Here is an 18,658-nt window from a genome sequence, read left to right on the forward strand (position 1 = left end):
GTTATTTGGGGGATTGCGTATAATGTGTTCCAGCAATAAGTTAAGGCAGGTAGGTGTAGGGGGCAGTCATTGATCTGGCAAGAGTTGGCTCTTGGAGGTAGGAAAGCACGGTCCTAACCCCGTTCTCCTGCCGCCTGCAGTCGGAACCAGTGTGCTGAGTGGTTTCAGAGGTATGGTGTTGGGCTTTGCCTTTTCTTTGGCCTGAAGCCCTGGTATTAATGCCCTTGCCCTTACTTGAGGACGAACGGGCAGGGTGGGAAGTCATCTTGTTTCCAGCCTCTTGTTCCCAGGCCTCTGGGTGTTGGAGAGGTGCCAGCCTGCCCAGTTGATTCTCAACAAACAAGGGCTCCCCAGCCCCAGCTGTGTGACGATTCCTCCACGGGGACTCTGGGAACAGCTCTTGCCATCCCCTCAAAGCTCGTTGCTGTTTTTCTGCTTGTTGATATTTCTTCCTTTAGGACAGGCTTTTCTCCTTTTGACTTAACAGCAAACTTCGCCAGTTGAACTCCTTCCACAGTATTATACAGACAGTTATATCATTTAGTAGGTCTGATGGAAGTCATTAACAAGTACGTCCTGGGATTGTCAAAAGGTACGTTGGCGGAGAGCCAGTGTTTATTCTTTCCGTCACCTTAACAGCAATGAGAGTTTATTAGGCACTTTCTATGTGTCATCACTGTGCCAAACACTCTGTTTATTACCTTGTTTGAGTCTCAAATTATCATTCGAGATAATTCTTTTATTATCTCCATCTGACAGAGGAGGAGCCTGAGGCTTAGAGGGCTTAAATGACTTTCCCACAGCATAAGGCATGTGGCAGATTGGAGACAAATCCATGTCTGTGTCTGTCTGATTCCAATGCCGGGGCACTTAAATCGACTTTTTTTTTTTTTTAAGTGAGCTATATTACACATACAATAAAATTCACTCTTTCAAAGTATATAATTTAGTTGTTTTTAGTACAATATATTCACAAAGGTGTGCGACCATCACTGCTATCTTAATTCCAGAACATTTTATTACCCCCAAATTATCTGATGAGCAAAAACTGGGCTGAGTGGAACACTTCTATTTTGGGAAGGAGTAGGAATTGAGACTGGATTGGGAGTAGCAATTGGAAGGGATTGAATTTGCGTCCCCCCACCCCCGCTTCTTATCGGTAGCTGTGTCTTCATACTGGTGTGCCCACTGTCTTTTCTGTTTTTTGAGCTCTAAGATCATTCTTTATTTGCTGTACATCACCATTATTGATGACATTTTCACATTTAGAGACTATGTAAGAATTTTAACAATATATGCAATCGCTCTTACCGGCTGAAGCAAATATAAACAAATACTCCCACACCTACTTTTTAAAGCTGGACATTCCATTTGATGGAAAAAGTGATGGACTACAATGACTTGCCCCAAAATAAGAAACTAAAGGGGGTGTTAAATTTTTCTGAAAGCCAGACTTGAATCACACAGAGGTATTTTATTGTTAAGCCATATGCAAACCAACTTAGTTCTTCAGAAAAAAATAAAATAGAGCAACATTTGAGATATACTAGACAAAGAAAAACCTAAATAAAGATGATAAAGGTAATAATATATTACTCAGAAAAACATTAAAGTACTTATGAAATTATTAGATTCTAAAACTTTAAAGTCCCCGTAGCCAAAATTTTATTCACAGGAGGTTGTAGGTTGTTTATTGGAAATCTATTTGAAAAGGTGAAAAATAAAATAATTGCTTTATTTTTCATTCTCTTAGTACTAAGTCACAAGATCTTTGCAGGTTTTATCTGAAAGAAGGACATTAAAAACTTGACAGGAGGAGCAGGGGAAGGGAAGAGGAAGCTCAAGAACATATTACTGAGAACAAACTGGAAAAGGCGACTTCAATTATGACACATGGGTAGAAAGAGCAAACCAGCCTTCTTCATTTTGTTTCTCAGTCTTTGCCTGCTGTATTTTCATGTTGTCCTTCTTCCTTTGTTCCTCCCCTCAACACCTTTCCCCTTCTTTTTTTCTCTATTGCCTTCTTCCCACCACACTCTTTGTTTGCACGTTGATCATCAAAGAGGCAATCTGCCTGAAGTTGGAGAACTCCAGGTACTGTCCTTGCCCAGGCTTTGGAGAGAACGCTCCAGGAGAAGGGCTGTCAGGACAGGAATCTCCACCCAGAAGAGGGTCTGAATTTTACCCAAGGACTAGGTCGCAGGCTCCTGGTAGCAAGGAAGAGTCAAGGCCAGGAGCGAAAACTCCACCACCTGCCAGAGCAATTCCAGACTCACCCTTTGCTGAAGGGAAAGCACAGCCTTGTGCTCTGAGAAAACGATTGCCAGAGGGAGGGAGGGCACGGGCTCCACCTGGGACTCTTCTACTGACGGATTTCATGCTTTGTCATCTCTCAGGCTGACCCTGTCTTCTGAAGACGGCTGACGCTCAACTAATTAAATATATTTTCACTGTGGAAATAATTTGACTATGATAATAATGAGAAAATCCTGAGAGACATAATTATTTTAAGATTGTTTAAAACTCTTGGGAATGAGTATCTCGGGGGCTAATTCTGGGTGCATAATAAGCAATTCAAGGTCGGTGTCATTTCTGTTCCTTATGCCTTCACGGGAGGTACCTCTTCTCCTTGTAAACATGTGGCATAATTTTAATTTTGAATCATGCGCAGTAACTGATGATGATGACAAGTCCATGTGTTTGTCATGTAATATAATTATTGGCAAAAAACTTTAGTGGGCCAGACTTGCTCATGGTTCATCTATGACGGAAACTTAAAGTATGAACAGTAAGTAATTTGGAAGAAAGTCTTTGCTGGGAAATGACCAGGGTTAAGGAGAGGCTGAATGTGAGGGAGGAAAGCTGACAGGCAGGGCAGTCCAGAGAAGCCCACCTTCACCTAACAATAGATGCTCACCTTCCTGAGGCCGGAGTCTGTCTTCCTGAGCCCCGTCCGGTGCGAGCACGTGTCTGATTGTCGGTGTGTGACGACACGAGTATGGGGCGAGAACCACAGAGCCTCCCAGACAGCCAGCTCTACTTGAAATCCTCATTTCCCTCTGCTGGGACACTTGATCCCAGCAGCGCTCTGCGCTGAAGCCAAACGCTGTGTCATGCTGTGTGCTGAATGAGGCCAAGGGACCGAACTCTGCAGCGGAGCCCCTGGGACCTGTAAAGAAGAGATGCAGGAGGGGTTAACGGTTGGAAAGGATTTTGCAATCTGATTGGAGAAGCAGACTTTATCACGCACACCTAATATCTTCCAAGTACCTACTCTGTGCTAGGCACTGGGCTAAGTGCTTGGCATTCACTCCCACAGGTAATCCATTTGGCTCCCCTCCAAAGTCAATAGCTACCATCGTATCCCCATTGTACAGATGTGGACATTAGGGCCCCGGGAAGTTGTATAGTCTGCCCAAGGTCATGAAGTGCTCTATGGGTGGAATGTTTAAATAGAGTTTCTTCTCCCGTTGTTTCTACCGGCTCCTGTCTCAGCCAGGCTGGGAAGGGAACTGAGATTGGAGACCCTTGTGTATAGTCTTCTGCAAACAGTGGTATGGAAAGAGTGGACTTAGTGCCGGCCTTTCCAGACCACTGAATGGCTCCTCTTGTATGTGACGGACACTGTTCTCATCAAATCATATCCAACCCAGACGTGCTTGCTGAGAGTTGCAGCTTTTAGAAAGAATGATAGCAGAAATTCATGTGGGTTAGAAAAAATGGAGGGGTGACATGCATCACAGTATCTAGAATTTCTGGTATCAGATGGATATTATGTTAGCACTTCGTGGGCAGAGCAATTTAATAAAATGGGACCACTGATACCAGAAAACTGAGTCCAGTAGACTTAAAAACAACCATTTCTGAAGGATCATGTGGCAGTCATTGCTAAGGAGAAACAACCGGTGTGTGGCTGGGGGAGGGCGAGCGGCCCCCACAAGGGCTGTGGGGCTGCTGACTGGAGGCCTCCTTCATTCCTGAGAAAGGGCCTCTGTCCTGTGAGGAAGGCGGTAGAAGCAATGGTGCTGACAGACAAGTTATAGTGATAATCACAATTGTTTACTTCTGGGTAGACATGTGAATTTGCTGGATTTGGGATTGTGTTCACAGGGGTACATTCAGACACTTAATTCCTGGCTAGCAGAGCAACTTCATTGGGTGTGTGTATGTGTGTGTGTGTGTGTGTGTGTGTGTGCACGCGCGCGTGTGTGTGCTCTGTGGTGCAGAACTGGACACTGACAGCCTGACATGGCCCTCTCTCAGTTCACCCGTGTTTCCTGGGGGTAGACTGCTGAGTCATCAGCCTGAGTTGGCTGCCACCTGGAGACACCCCAGTGGGGTGGCTCTTCACCCCCAGTGGCATGAGCCAGTGCTCCTGCTGGCATCATACCGCTGTAAGTGCTTCCCTCCCATGCTATCTCCTTCCTGAAGCAGTGAGTGGACGACATTTTATAGGAACAGGTCGCCCCTAGAATACGGTAGAGTACTCTTAGCTCCTGGAACCTGTGTGAGGGACCCCGTGGTTACGACAGCACTGCAAGGACCTGGTGGGGGCCTAGCTCTCGGCCATAGCGGTGTGCACGAGTGACTTGGAAGAGGACGCACACCTGTGATTGTAAGGGACCCAGACAGATGATCGATAAAGGGTCATCGAGCATCCATTATGTATAAGGCATTTGTATTCGTTCCCTGTGGCTACTGGAATAAATCACCACAAACCAGGTGGCGGAAACGAAAACAACCAAACTGTATTCTCTCATGTTCTAGAGGCCAGAAGTCTGAGGTCAACGTGTTGTCTGGGCTGTCCTCCCTCGAGAGACTCCTGAAGAGAATCCTTCCTTGCACCTGCCATCGTCTGATGGCTCCAGGGGTTCCTGGGTTTTATGACCATATAGCTCTAGTTTCTGCCTCTGGGGTCATATGTCCTCCTCCTCTTCTGTCTTAAAACTCTCTCTGCTTCTCTTGTAAGGATGCATGTAATTTCATTTAGGACCCACCCAGATAATCCAGGAGAAGTGTCTCCTCTCAGGTTCCTTAGCATAATCACATCTTTTTTTCTTTTTATTAGTTTCAGATGCACAAAACAATGCAATAGTTAGACATTTATCATTTATGTCCCTCACACAGTGACAGCCCCCTACCCCCATCCACTATCCCTCTGACATCGCACACAGCCATTACATTTTCACTGTCTCTATTCCTAATGCTGTACTCCGCTTCTTGTAAATATATATATATATATATATATATATATTTCTTGTATATATATATATATATATATATATATATATATATATATATAAACTTGTAGTTGACATTCATTATTGTTCAGCTTCAGCTTCAGGTGTACAGTGCAGTGATCAGGCATCTACATCATCCCTGAGGTGGTCTCCCTAATGGGACAAGTATCCATCGGATTAGAAAGCACAGTCAGTAACCACACGATTGCCATGAGTTACGAAAGTCAATTTGGGGAATGTAATCAATAATGTAAAGATTTTGTAGGGTATCCGATAATCACATCTTTTGTCATATAAATTAATGCTCACAGGTTCTGGGGATTTAGGACCTGGACGTATCTTTTTGGAGGCCACCATTCTATTCACTACAGCATTCAATAATGTATTTGGGCACATGGAAAAATAAGATCAGGCACTTGCTCGTAGGAGTCCATGATCCAGTTGGATAAGCATAGATATGTTTATTCAGCAAGCGTATGTTGTTCATGTGCCATATGCCAGGCTGTGTGCTTGCACGGGGTTACAGAGAGGAATGAGACACAGTCCCTGTACTGAGAAGCTGAGTCTGAGAGGAAAGGCTTTGTAAACAACCAGAAAGAAATTCACAACCCAAAGACCAAAAGTAATTTCAAAAAGAATAGTAGCCATGTACCTGTTGCTCTTAAAAAGTTAAAGGAAACCGAATTCATAAACTCCCAGTATCTTTTACATATCCCTTTTTTTCTCCCAAATCTCTCATATTCCACAATGTTCCGAAGCCTACTGTTTGCCACCATCCTCTAGAAACTCTTGTTTATACCTCATCCTGCACGGCACTTTGTTCTCTCCCTGCTTTTTGCTGTATAGATTGGCTTAATGTCCCTTGACACGACACGTCAGCCTTCTCCCCTCCCATCTCTTCTGCCTGTCCTCCAATTCTGCGTCCTAAAGCCCAGAAATATCTCTGGCTAAGACAGTCTCTTTAGAAGAGGACGTGAATGGAGAAGCCTTTTAAATCAGAAGGTAGGAAGAGAGAGGCATAAAATACTCATATCACACTATTGCAGTACAGTTTGGTAAATACTACAGTGGGATTAAAAAAAAATACATTATTTTGTTGAATTGGCCTCATTCAATCTTTGCAACAACCCCACGGGTAAAAACTATTCTTCTTCCTATTTTGCACATGAGGAAATGAGCTGAGATTCGTTAAGTTGCCCAAAAGAAGTGGCCAAGCTGAGCTTCGAGCTCAGGGTTACTGGGGTGTTGGCCTCGGGAAATTGGAGGGGGGAGCAGCATTGGAGGACCCTTCTGAGAGACGGATACCTTGAAGTACGTGTGAAGGATAAGGAGGTGTTTCGAAAACCTCTAAAGAACATCCTAAGGAGAAATGACAGGCTGGCGCTTCCAAGGTGTTCTGAGAAGCCCTGTGACCAAGCTAGGGTACAGGATGGGTGGGGGGTGGGTGCATGGTTGGAAACAAGGGCTGAGACCAGACCTGCATGGATTGCGTGTACCTGGACTTTGTTCTGGAGGGTTGTGAGTCACGGAGGGTGAGAGCAGAGGAGAGGAGAGACACTGTCACATTTGTGTTGTGAAAACAGCATTCTGACATCAGTCAGTGATCACAGAAATTGGGGTGGAGAAGGGAGTAGGCAGGAGTGAGGCAGGGAAAACTACATGGCAGAACAACGCTACCTGCAAACTTTAGCCCCATAATCAGCAGTGCCCCTAACTCCCATATGGTCTGTTCATATAAAACGCTCTTTGACAGGAGAAACAGAGGAAAAGAGGTTCATAGACAGAGGCAAAATATTTGGCACCAAAATCCCACGTAGCACCACGTGGCAGACCACCACCTGGCCGCCAGGCACAGTGTTAGTGGCTCCTCCTGCATCGCAGCTCAGGTTGCTGTTCTCCATCTTTGCCATTTTGAAACAGGCTGGAGGAGAAGAGTTAGTTTCTCATTCTTCCCTCTCTTCTAACACTGACACATCAGAAGAGTGGAACTTGCCTGTCATTGGCTCCATAATCTCTAAGGCCCACACAGCGGAGAGAGAATTTAACCACTGTTGGTTCAATGGCTCTGTCTGTCCTGAGAGTCAAGTTTAAGATATCCCAACTCTGGCCGGGTTGTGCTGACTTTTACACAGTTATCTTGTATTGAAGATACATTTTGAGCAAAAGCGCACTCCGTACGTATCTGACTTCTGAGTATTAATTAGTTTGGCCTTGGCTGCTTCTTCTCCCGAGGTCAAAACTCATATGCAAGCTGAAACCTACTTCACCTGTCTTATCCCAGTTTCTCAGTTTAGGTCACAGAGTTTCAAGAAATACCTTCAGCATCCAAGAGACCACTGTGATAGTTCAGGTAAGAAATGATGACAGCCTAAGCCGAGGCCCTGGCAATGCAGCTAGAGAAGAGAGAACAGATCAAGGAATATTTAAGCACTCGCTGTGTGCCAGGCCTTGTATCGTGTGTGAATGATCTCATTCAGTCTTTGTAACAACCCAGTAAGGTAGGAACTTGTTATTCTTACACACGAGGAAACAGGCTTAGAGGCATTAAGACGTTTACCCAAGGTAATGGGCAGAGCTGAGATTTGAGCCCAGGCAATCTGACTTCAAAGGTTGCATTTTAAATCTCCATGCCTTACTGTCTCCAGTCAGGAGGATTAGGTAATTTATTGAATGTGAGGTGGAAGAAGGGGAATGAAAGGAATGAGAGAAGCTTCCAGAGTAGGGAAATAGGCAGATGGATGAAAGAGGGAGCCCTCACCAAGACGAGGACAAAGGAAAGGAATTGTTTGGAGAGAAGGATGAGGATTTGGTGGTGAACGTGTAGACAGGGCACACCCAAGTAAGATGTGTGTTCAATGGTTGCACGTTTAAGCATTTGGAGCTTCAGAGAGAATGAGTGAAGTGAAGGAAGATTTGCAGCAGGCGGTATCTAGGCAGCAGAGAAGTATGTGGGCAGCGGCAGGCGGGGTGAGATCGTCTAGAGAAGAAAAGGAGCAGAGAAGACAAGCAGGGATAGATTCTTAGGGACCTGCCACATTGGAGGGACCAGTGAAAGAACCCTTGAATGAGAGGAGGAGATAGTTTGAGTGATGGCAGTAGGTGAACGAGGAGAGAGTGGGTCCCAGAAACCAAAGGAGGACAGAGTGCGATGAAGGCGGGATGGCAGCAGGGCCAGTGCAGCAGAGGAATCATCTAAGGTAAGAACTGCAAGTCCACATAGCCTTGAGCAATTAGGTCGGTGTCAAAGGTGGGATTGCTAAATGTTATCGTCACTTTGGAAGGCAATGCAGGCTCCCCCTGCTATCCAAAAGTAGAGCCTTCCTGTGAATCCTATTGTAAGCCGAAATAGCATAAAGCGAAGCAGCAGTGACTTTAGGACATGTCTTGCTAACGGATGCACAGAATAAATCGAGATAGAGCACTGGTGCTCACCGATGCAGTTCAGAGCCGTGGCAGAGAGTAGTGCTGGGCAAGGAGCTTGGCAGGATGCTCTCGCCACACTGCCTCTATCACGCCTGGCTGCACAACAAACAACAAACGCTGAGCACGAGTTTCACTTTTTGCCTTTTTTCATAAAAGCATAAATCCTCGTTGGATTTCTTTCTCTTCGCGAAAACAGATAAGAATGTAGGTCTTTTTTTAAAGTGAAGTGAGATAAAGAGAAAAGCAGAGGTGGGTTGACGGTATGGAAATGCCTGTATAACAGTTTCTTACAAAGCTAAACATTGTCCTGCCATATAATTCAGCAGTTATATTCCTTGATATTTACCCAGATGAGATGAAAACTCACGTTCACACAAAAACCTGGACATTCTTCAGAATTGCCAAAACTTAAAAGCATCCAACATGTCCTTCAGCAGGTGAATAGATTAACTGTGGCGCATCCCGACATTGGAATATTTTTCAGTGATAAAAAGAAATGAGCTGTGAAGCTATGCAAATACATGGAGGAAACTTGCATATATTATTAAGTGAAAGAAGCCAGCCTGGAAAGGCTCCATACTGTGTAATTACAACTATACGACATTCTTGGAAAGGTAAAACTACAGAGAGAGTAAAAAGATCAGCGGTTGTCAGAGGTTGAGGGGGAGGAAGGGAAGACTAGGTGAAGCATTAGGGCAGGGAAACTATTCTGCATGATTCTGTCACAGCGGGTACACGTCATGATACACATTGGTACAGACCCATAGAACGCTGTACAACACAAAGGGTAAGCTCTAATGTAAACCGTGAGCTTTAGTTAGTCATAATATATCAATATTGACGTGTCAGACGTAACAAATGTATCACACTAATGCAAGATGTTAATAATAGAGAAATTGGTGGCTGGGGGGTATGGGGGGGATAAGGAAAGGGTTTATGGGTGAGGGGCTGGCTATACAGAAACGCTGTACTTTCTGCTCAATATTTCTGTAAACCTAAAACTGCTCTAGAAATATAAAGTCTATTAATTAGTAAAATAAAAAGAAAGAAGGAAAGAAGAAACAAAGGAATAAAAGAAGATATGAAGGAAGAGAAAGAAAGCCATGAATTTGCAATCTTGAAAGTGTATCATGAACCCATAATTCTAATTAATCCAGTGCTGTGCGCTTGGGCTCCAACTAGAGAAAACTCTGACCAGTCTCTCTGCTGCTTACCAACTTCGAGGGCTCCCCACCACAAATACAAGATTCAGCCCAATGTCTTTGGCATTGTGAAAGTTTTTCCCCATCCCGACTTTGCAACCTCATCTGTGGTCATTGCCCATGTATTATATAAGCTCCTGCTGCAAAAGTCTCTTTGCTCGTCTTTCTTACTCATGGCACACACTTTCAAACCATTCAGCTTTTGCTCTTGCTATTTCCTCTGCCCATGTTCTCCCCCACTTCTCCGCCTAACAAAATCCTACACATCCACCAACTCCCAGCTCAAATGTTGCCTTCCTGACTCCTTTCATCCCAGCACACCAAGCAAGAAATTTCCATAGCTCTCTCCCAATTTCTATAGCTCTTTGTGCCATCTCTTCCATAGATGCTTAATACACCACAAAAGCAACAACATCAACAACGGGCAGTTTAGTAGGAAAATTGGGGGCAGAAAGAAACCTCATCAAAGCAGGTTTCACGAGTGGGTAGAAGTTGAGATATGGACACATGGAAGGTAGATTACTTTCTGTGCATTGATTTTATTGTAATTTGGTATTTCTTGGTTTGTCTCTAGTATTTATGGCTTTCTTCGACAGGGGTTGAGGGTAATGAGAAGAAAATTCCCCGGGGGGCGGGGGGCCGTGGTGCTGTCCAGGGCTTGGGTGCTGACAGAGCTGTGTCTCTGGGCAGGCAGGTGCTCTGGAGATCAGTAGTTCTTCTGGCCCCAGGAGCTGTCGTCCTCTGTTTTTGGGAGGAAGGGAGAGAGGACAGTGACTATACCCGCCCTCCTCCCCCCATTGTTATATCTTGATGTTCTGGAACCACATCCTGCCTGACCTGTGGGGAAAGGAAAGACGTTAGCTGACGGAGTTGGCACCTCCTCTATTTCTTATGGGATCTACAGGCTTTGGAAGACCAAATCAATGATTAGAAAAAGGAATCGATCACTAGTTTTTCTCTCATCCACTTAACAGACATGAAAGGCCATGGTCCAGGAACCAGGCCAGGTACTGGAGATACAAGAAAACTAAAACAGGGTTTCTGCCCTGGAGGAGCTCATTCCAACCAGGAAGACCCACCAGCACTCACACGATGAAGGGAGCCGTCTTAGTCAGCTCAGGCTGCTGCAAACGACACCACAGGCTGGGTGGCTTCAACGGCAGGAATTTGTTTCCTCACCATTCTGGCGGATGGAAGTCCCAGATCAACATCTCGTAGGGTTTGGTTTCTGGGAAGGACTTTCTTCTTGGCTTGCAGATGGCCACTTTCTTGCTGTGCCTCACGTGGCCTTTCCTCACATGAGCAGGTGGGGTGCGGAGGGGGCTTGAGGAGAGAGAGGTAAGAGAAAGAGCAGATGGAGACTCTTTTTATAAGACTCTTTTTATAAGACTCTTTTTATAAGTCTCTTTTTATAAGAGCACTAATCCTATCAGATCATAGGGCACCACCCATACGACCTTGTTGTATCTTGATTCTCTCATAAAGGCCCTACATATTTCCAAACAGTCACACTGAGGGTGAGGACTTCCACATATGGATTGGGGGCGGGGGAGGGGGCAAAATTTAGTCTATAGCAGGAACTTACAGAAAACTGTAGGAGCACAGACGAGGGCCTGAACCTCTTGTGTAGCCTTGGGCAAGATGGGGCAGCAGAAAGCTCAGTGACGACTCTTGGTCTGGATTTTGAGCAAGTGGGTCATTTGCTCTGGAATGTAAGTGCCTAGCCCCAACTTGGAGGCTCTGGCGAGCCAGCAGTACCAGGCGGCCAACAAGTGACTGTTGTCCCACGTGGAAAGGGAGGTCTCGACATCACAAGCCTCCTGTCAGTCACTGCTTTATTCAATGGTATGTCCTGTGCCTCCAATATGATTTTTACATTTGTTAGCAAACTTTTCTTGATGGTAGGGCATGTCAGATGTCTCCTGAAAGTATCCAGATGTCAATCAGCTTTCACTGCAACAGCCTCTAAATGCCTCCTTGCAAAGGTGATTGTTTCAGATTCAGTAACTGTCCCTTCAAAGGAGAATAGTTCCCATACTTGAGATGGCTCAAGAAGTAAGCATGCATGTTCCTTTGCAGTGGTGGGTGTGTCAAATGAGTCACAGGCTTGCTCAGAAGGTGCATGTCTGCCGCTGTCATTCCTGCGTTTTGCAGATAGCACTCGCGGACTCCAGGCTCTGTGAGCAATGAGTGTTGTGCTGTCCTCGTAATAGTCCTGTGCTGAGGGTCCCTGCTTGTGGAATACGTGTTCTGAGAAGAAGGAAACGTCCCAGAAGCGTTGAGAAAATTAACCACTCCTTGCTTTAAGCTTCTGTGGCATTCAGTGTACATTTCTCTCCTGGCGTCTGGTCTTTTGGGCCCCGATCGAGGCTTACCAGGGCCAGGTGATGCATTTCTTCAAAGTAGGGAGTGAGGCACATCTCTATTCTAATCCCACTCGTCCTCTCGTGGTGACTGCAGTACCCCAGTAGTGGTCACTTTCAGATAAACGAGTGCGAGTATTGTGCATTGAAAATAAGCTTTCCACACGACAGGCAGCCTGTTGCCCCGGTGGCATCCAGTCTCTCTGCAGTGCACCGGCCTGAGTCCCCGGCTGGTCTCTTGCCCTTGGTGTAAACTCAGTGATGACTGGAGCCTCATCCCAGCCCATCACCCACAGGAGCTGCTGCCCTCAGTGAAATGGGGGCAAGGCTCTGGGTGGGGAGGGTGTTGAGAGGGTTTGCGTTGACAGTTATTTTCCATCTCAGACCCAACAATTCTGGCTTTAGAAACAAGCACAGGGTGGTGATGCAGGCTCACGTCAAAACGCAAACCCTCCTTTTTTCTATGAGGGCTCCCGTCAGGAAGTTGGTTTTCTGTTGCTTCAGTGAGTGGCCTGGAGGACACACCTGTCGCGTTTAGGGTCGTTGACTGCACTTGCAGAGGCTTTGCTCCCATTTTTCTCCCTTCACCTGTCTCTCCAGAGGAGGGTTGTGGGACACGCTGTGGGTTTACAAAGGCCGGGAATGGCAGTTCCGCTGGCCCCTTGTCTTTTGTGCCGCTGCAGTCACTCTGCTGGGACTCTCTGCCGAGGCGGTGGAGTGCTTGGGTCTCCGCTGTTCCCACAACGTGAGCATTTATTTCCCTGTTACCTACCGTACAGGCAGCTTCTTACAGTTTGGCCCTTGCTGCCTCCTGCCTCCCTTACAATGTGCACATCGCATTACTGCCGGAAGAACGCCAACTCCGATTCTCTGTTTTCCCAGCATCATTCAGAAGCATTCCGCCCATATGTGAATGGTTCCCTGACTCTTCAATCAGGGCAGTGTTACAAGTCCTCTGCCGGCAGGAGGGAGCACTCCAGCAGAATCTGGAGACCCAACATCTTTCAGAAGCTGCGACGAGCAGACTAGGAAACCACAACAGATTGCAAACTGAATGGATGTCTTAATAAGCTTTTGGATGTGATTTGGCCAGTGTTGGTAGAGGAAGCTCTAAAGGGAAAGGCAGCGAGCATTGTAACGTAAATCACTGCAGACCCACTGGGCCTGACAGCCCTGGGAAGCTAATGGTCTCTCCAGGAAAGCACTGACTGCAGTTATCCAGCAGCAGAACTCGGTGTAGAACCGGGAGGACAGACCCCAGGATGTGAGTACAGGATTTGGAGCTGTGGGAGCAAAGTGAGTTACTGGAACGGACGGTGCTCCGTGAGCACCAGTGTCCGGGTGCCTGTGGGTCATCTCTGGGGGCGGGGGGTGGGGTGCATAATGCTCGGCTGGGACTTTTGTCTGCAGCTCTCTTCTAGAATATTGTGCCTGACTGTAGTGCCTTTGGGATATTGGTACCGGGAGACTTCGTTGTAAATCTTCCAGAAAACAGCAGAAGCCAACCTCATAGACATTTTGCTATAAAAAGGGAATCGATCACATCCCAGACCCAGCAGCTGTGGGACCCTCTGGCATTTGTGATGGAAGACAAAAGCCTTGGCAAATTGGAGAGCAATGAAAATAAGGCAGTGGGCTGGGAGGCAGGAGGGAATGCTGTCTTGGGAGCTAAATCCCTTTCTGGATTCAGGATGCTCACTGCCTGTTTATGATCATGCATTTATTTCCTTTCTGCTGAAAGAACTGGCAGCAGGTTTGCATTTAAGGTTTTTCTCCAGAACTCTGTAAAAGTGAACATCGTGACAAAGAGGGATGTGATTGATAGACTTGGGCGGAAGAAGGTCCTCACTGCCAGCAAGGGGAAGTGTCTTGAATGATAGCTGATTTCCTTGCAAGAGGAGGCTGAGATTTCATGAGGGAATGCGGCTGCTACATACAGCCTGGGGACCCAACAGGTTGGCGAGGCAGTTGAACGCGTTGATCGTACACTGGTTACCACCCCTCTCGGCCTCTCCCCTTCCCATTCATTACTGGGGTCCCAGCACGCCTCCATCTGGCCTGATTCGTCAGTTCAGAGGTATCGCATGAGAAGCTGAGTCGCCCAACACTCCAAAAGGACGGGGATGGTTGTTCTAGATGGGAGGTAAGGATCCCAAGGATGTAGGGCAGGGATCATGAGAGACGAGGGGAGGGCTGTGAGCGGGGGCCGGCACGCCCACCCAAGGCTAGAGCTGTAGGAGGAAACAGAAAGGAAGCAGAAAAGAAGCCTCAGCCACTGTCATCCCTTCCCACCTACCTTTTGTGTAAATGCAAGTGCAAGTGAATGCCAGAAGCCATAGCAATGAGGCTATTATTGGAGTTAAATTGAGAATGAACTTGAGATACACAAGTACCCGGGGATGGTGCTAGCAGCAGATTAGGAACTGGAAACCTGGGTTCCAGAATTTTTAGGCAATTTCTTGTGTGACGGTGGTGGGAGTGGAGTGGAGGAGTGTGTCCAAAGTCCTGCACTGACCTATCTGCCCTGTGCCGGGGGGTTGGGGGCGGGCAGGCAGGCCTGAGCCAGTGGACTGTTGGAGTGGGGTCCGGTGGGGTGGGGTAGGGAGCGGGGAACATTTCATTCTTAAGTAGCCGTCCCTAAAAAGCAAAGAAACAAGTGACATTTCGGCTTGGCCAACATTTTCCCACAACTGTAGTGTTTTTCCAGCTTAAAATAAAAAGAAATAGTAATGTGTGCTGGACTTCCAAAGGACCGTTTACCGAAGGTAATTATGTAAACAAGGCAATCTCAGTAGCTTTCAACCATGGCACAAAGTGTAGCTGTGCTTTCAGCTCTGTCTGAGCGGCTGAATTTCTTGCATGTGACAGGAGGAGGGAGGGCAGTGGCTAGCAATGTACCACAGGCCTGTTGACCCGTGCGTCTGTTGCTGGGGAGACTGGACAGCACGACCAGTCTGGAGCTCGTGACCTCAGTTGGTGACGTGCCCTGAGGTTGCAGCAAGCTCTCTCTCCCTAGGAACTAAGCTGTGGAGTGGAACGAGTAAAATCTTAGCCATGATAACAAGATTTGTATGAACCAGGCCAGTGTACTTGAGACATTCAAATGCCCATTGCAGGAAACATTTGGTCATGGGAGGGTGGCGGTTTAGGTCAAGTGCACAGAGACAACACAAGTAGATGGAGAAAAATGGGGTTGTGGGAGGGAGATCCTTCAGGAAGCCATGGCTCATATTGTGTATTTTCCTGCCATTTGGGCCTGGAGCTGCTTTTGCAGTGTCGGGGCAAGCAGAGCAGAAGCTCAGTGTAATTACTTTGTAGGTACCACAGATTCCCTGAATAAAGACAGTGTGTCCTGTGTTTATAAAAACAAACCACTTCCGAACTGGGGATAGTCATCCAAACATAAAGCCCAAACTACAGTCTTTCAGTGCGATCCTGGAATTTCCAAAGGCATTTTCAGCTCATTTCTCTCTGTGTTGAGTCTCAATTTTATTCTTTCATTGGCTCATTCATTCAACAAGGCTTTCTGGCGTATTCCAGGGATCTCTGAGCGTGGCTCATGGAGGAACCCCTGCTTTGGCACATGTCCCTTCTCCAGGTGTGTTGTGCTGCTAACGAGCCTGGTGATCAGCGCGGGGTGGCTTGTGAGGGTTCCTTCTCTCTGCTTCCCTGTCATTCTTACCTGCGTTTGGGGCATTTTGGACGGCAAGGAGACAATTTGGTAATTCATGAGTTGGGGAGAGAGAATTCTTTCTGAAGTTATAATGCTTCACATTTGGCCAATACTTTCACGTAATAAAATGCCGTCTTTCACCCCCATCACAGCCTTGTTATGTCGTGTCTGAGCATGTAACCCTGGCCTCCCAGAGCACTTGGTTACATGGCCTGCTGTCATGGTGAATGGGGGGTACCGCAGGGTGCAGCCCACACCTTTCCGAGTCATTGGAGTGAAAGGAGCATTGGGTTTGCCTGGAAACAACTGAAAAGCTGTCTGTATGTCCTGGGCCTTCCAACTTAGAATGGGAGGTAGGAAGGGTCTTGGAGAAGAATGGTGTTCTTTTGGTACAGCATTTTCTTTCCTTTTGCATATATTGGTATTTTTAATATCTATGTTTTGAAACTCAAAGAAGCCTTCACTTCCTTGCTGTCCTAGCATGAGTGGATCAGATCCGTAAGCGTTACTTCCGCTACCCAAAGAGCCCTTCACCTCTGAAATAATTACCACTGGCTCTGGTTTGGTGTAAAGGTGGCCCAGGACGAATGGGAGGAGTCGGCCTTTAAAATTCCATTCCTTTGGCCATGTGGTGGAAAGAAGAGCAGAAGCTTGCTGGTTGAAACCTCTAGCCACTGCTCTGAATGGCCTATAGGGGGTTTTAGTAGGCCATTTATTTCCCTCTTCTGAAGAAGGTAGGCTGCACCCCTAGCCCCCACCCTCCCCCTCCGGTGCGGTTGGCAGTTGTGCTGTCAGTGGTCTAGCGTCCATTTTGTTCCCAAGGTGGGTTGTTCCAGCAATCACTGGGCCTGTGCCCAGCTCCCCATCTGTTCCAGAACTTAGGAAACTGCACTATTTGCAGTGAGGAAAAGGTGGAGGAAGTGAACTGCAGTAAATGCTGGGAGAAAATCCCAAAGAGAGAACTAACTCCTCAGCATCTCTGGGGTGTGCTCCACGGGCACCTAACCTGCCAGGGGAATTGGCACGTCAGCCGTGGTGCATCCACACACCATGGCCCAGAAAGCCACTTTGTGAGCAAAGATAGTAACAGTTACCTGTCCAAGGTGGGTTGGAAACCAGGTGGTGTTCAGGGGATTCTATTAGGCGTCTGCTGCCCCGCACAGAAATGTAGAGCAGACCTCACTGTTCTGGCCATACTCCCCTGAGGGGGATCGAAAGGAGGGAGGTTGGCACACGCTGCTCCCTTCCACCCGTAAGCTCAGGGGCTTTGCTGGGCAGTGTCCTTCCTGCTGTCCTGTCTCCCCCCACCCCCCTCCCCTGCCATGAGCAATCAGCAGAATGCCCTAACATCCAGGAGAGGAGGTGTGGCCTGTCCTGTGTCCTGAGTGGCACTGATGGCAGCTTTGTTTTGTAACCCCTAGGTCCTGAAGATGGCATAGTAATAAAGGCACCTTTCAATGATCGGGAACATCTTCCCTGCGGGTGCCGGCCCGAGCCAGTGGTGTCGTGTGGAGCTGAAGGGACGTGTCTGCCGCTATCTGGAAACCTCTTTTTCTCCTAATTCATGAGCCAGCAGGATGCGGTCGCTGCACTCTCAGAACGCCTTCTCATAGCCGCGTACAAAGGCCAAGCAGACAATGTGGTTCAGCTCATCAACAAGGGCGCCAAGGTAGCGGTTACCAAGGTAACAAGAGGGGGAGAAAGCTTTAGCCACCCCTGGGAAAAAACCTACCTCTTAACCATTGTCCGAAAAACTGTCATGTTTGGTTTGCAGCTTTCAAAGAATTGGCTTTTTTTTTTTTCAGTGATGAGGATCTGGGGAGAAGGAATGAGGATTAAAAATGCTTTCGTTGCGATCTTCCGCGATGGAGTAACTTGTAATTAGCATTTGACAGTCTTTATCATCACAGGGTGGCTTTGTTTCACCTACTTCTTCAGCTCAATGGACAGGAGCACTCTCTGGAGAAGTTGGGATACAAAAGCTTATTGGGGAGAGTTTTTCTGTGATAATCACAGGCCTCGTGGGAGGTGGGCCAGCTTGTGGCTGGGGCAGGCCTCTGCTGTGCAGAATCTCCTTGTCCACCCCTGTACAATGACAGACTTAGAGCGGAAGACTGCCACAGCCTCTTGGGCTTTGATTCCACATGGGTCAGTGAAAAGGTGTGGGAAGTGTTGGAGGACATAGCTTACCCCTCACCCACAGATAACACCATGGTAGACGAGAAAACATTCGGGCCAAAGGGCAATCACGTAGCAAAGCTGAGCGCAGACAGCCTTTGCTCCGTGAAGTGCTGCATTTAAGTACAGAGATACAATAACCCTGATGGCAGACACGTCTCCAGCACCTAGTATTGCTTTAAACACTTTACAGCCCTCTAGAAGAGGTTCTCTTTTCATCTCCGCTTTAAAAATGAGGAGACTGAGGCACAAAGGGATTTAAGTAGCTTGCCCAGGGTTCCTCTGCTCCCGAGTGGCAGAACTAATCACAACTTGTGCCCACGGAGTCTGGCTCCAAAGCCCACCCTCCAGGCCACCCCAGCGAGAGTTATGGAGAGAGGCAAAGTTTAATTGTCAAATAGTAATGTCTGCTAACTTCTGGCCTCATGTGGCAAAGATGGGCCAGCTCACATTGTGATTTCTGGTATGCAGTCTCTGTGTTTCATACTTCCAATGTGTGCTCCTTTCAGCACCTCCAAGCAATGAACTCCACGCTGACAATATCTACCAGGAGACAGCATCAGATCTCACAGGTTAAGG

General features: G+C 47.1%; 1 protein-coding gene across 4 annotated transcripts in view; it reads left to right on the forward strand.

Annotated features, from left to right (window-relative positions):
• ANKRD6 (ankyrin repeat domain 6) overlaps positions 1-18,658 on the forward strand; it is a 168,095-nt gene that overhangs the window by 92,055 nt on the left and 57,382 nt on the right. For 2 of the 4 annotated variants that reach the window (XM_033102734.1, XM_033102739.1), the window contains exon 2: positions 17,323-17,585. In XM_033102734.1, the coding sequence (XP_032958625.1) occupies positions 17,466-17,585 (120 nt within the window). In that variant the 5' untranslated portion in view covers positions 17,323-17,465. Of the gene's footprint in view, positions 1-13,005; positions 13,493-15,809; positions 15,827-17,322; positions 17,586-18,658 lie in introns of those variants that run through there. The other 2 variants (XM_033102735.1, XM_033102736.1) reach the window with 2 other exon arrangements.

This window comes from Rhinolophus ferrumequinum, chromosome 3 (genome assembly GCF_004115265.2).
Source record: "Rhinolophus ferrumequinum isolate MPI-CBG mRhiFer1 chromosome 3, mRhiFer1_v1.p, whole genome shotgun sequence".
NCBI classification, from domain to species: domain Eukaryota; kingdom Metazoa; phylum Chordata; class Mammalia; order Chiroptera; family Rhinolophidae; genus Rhinolophus; species Rhinolophus ferrumequinum.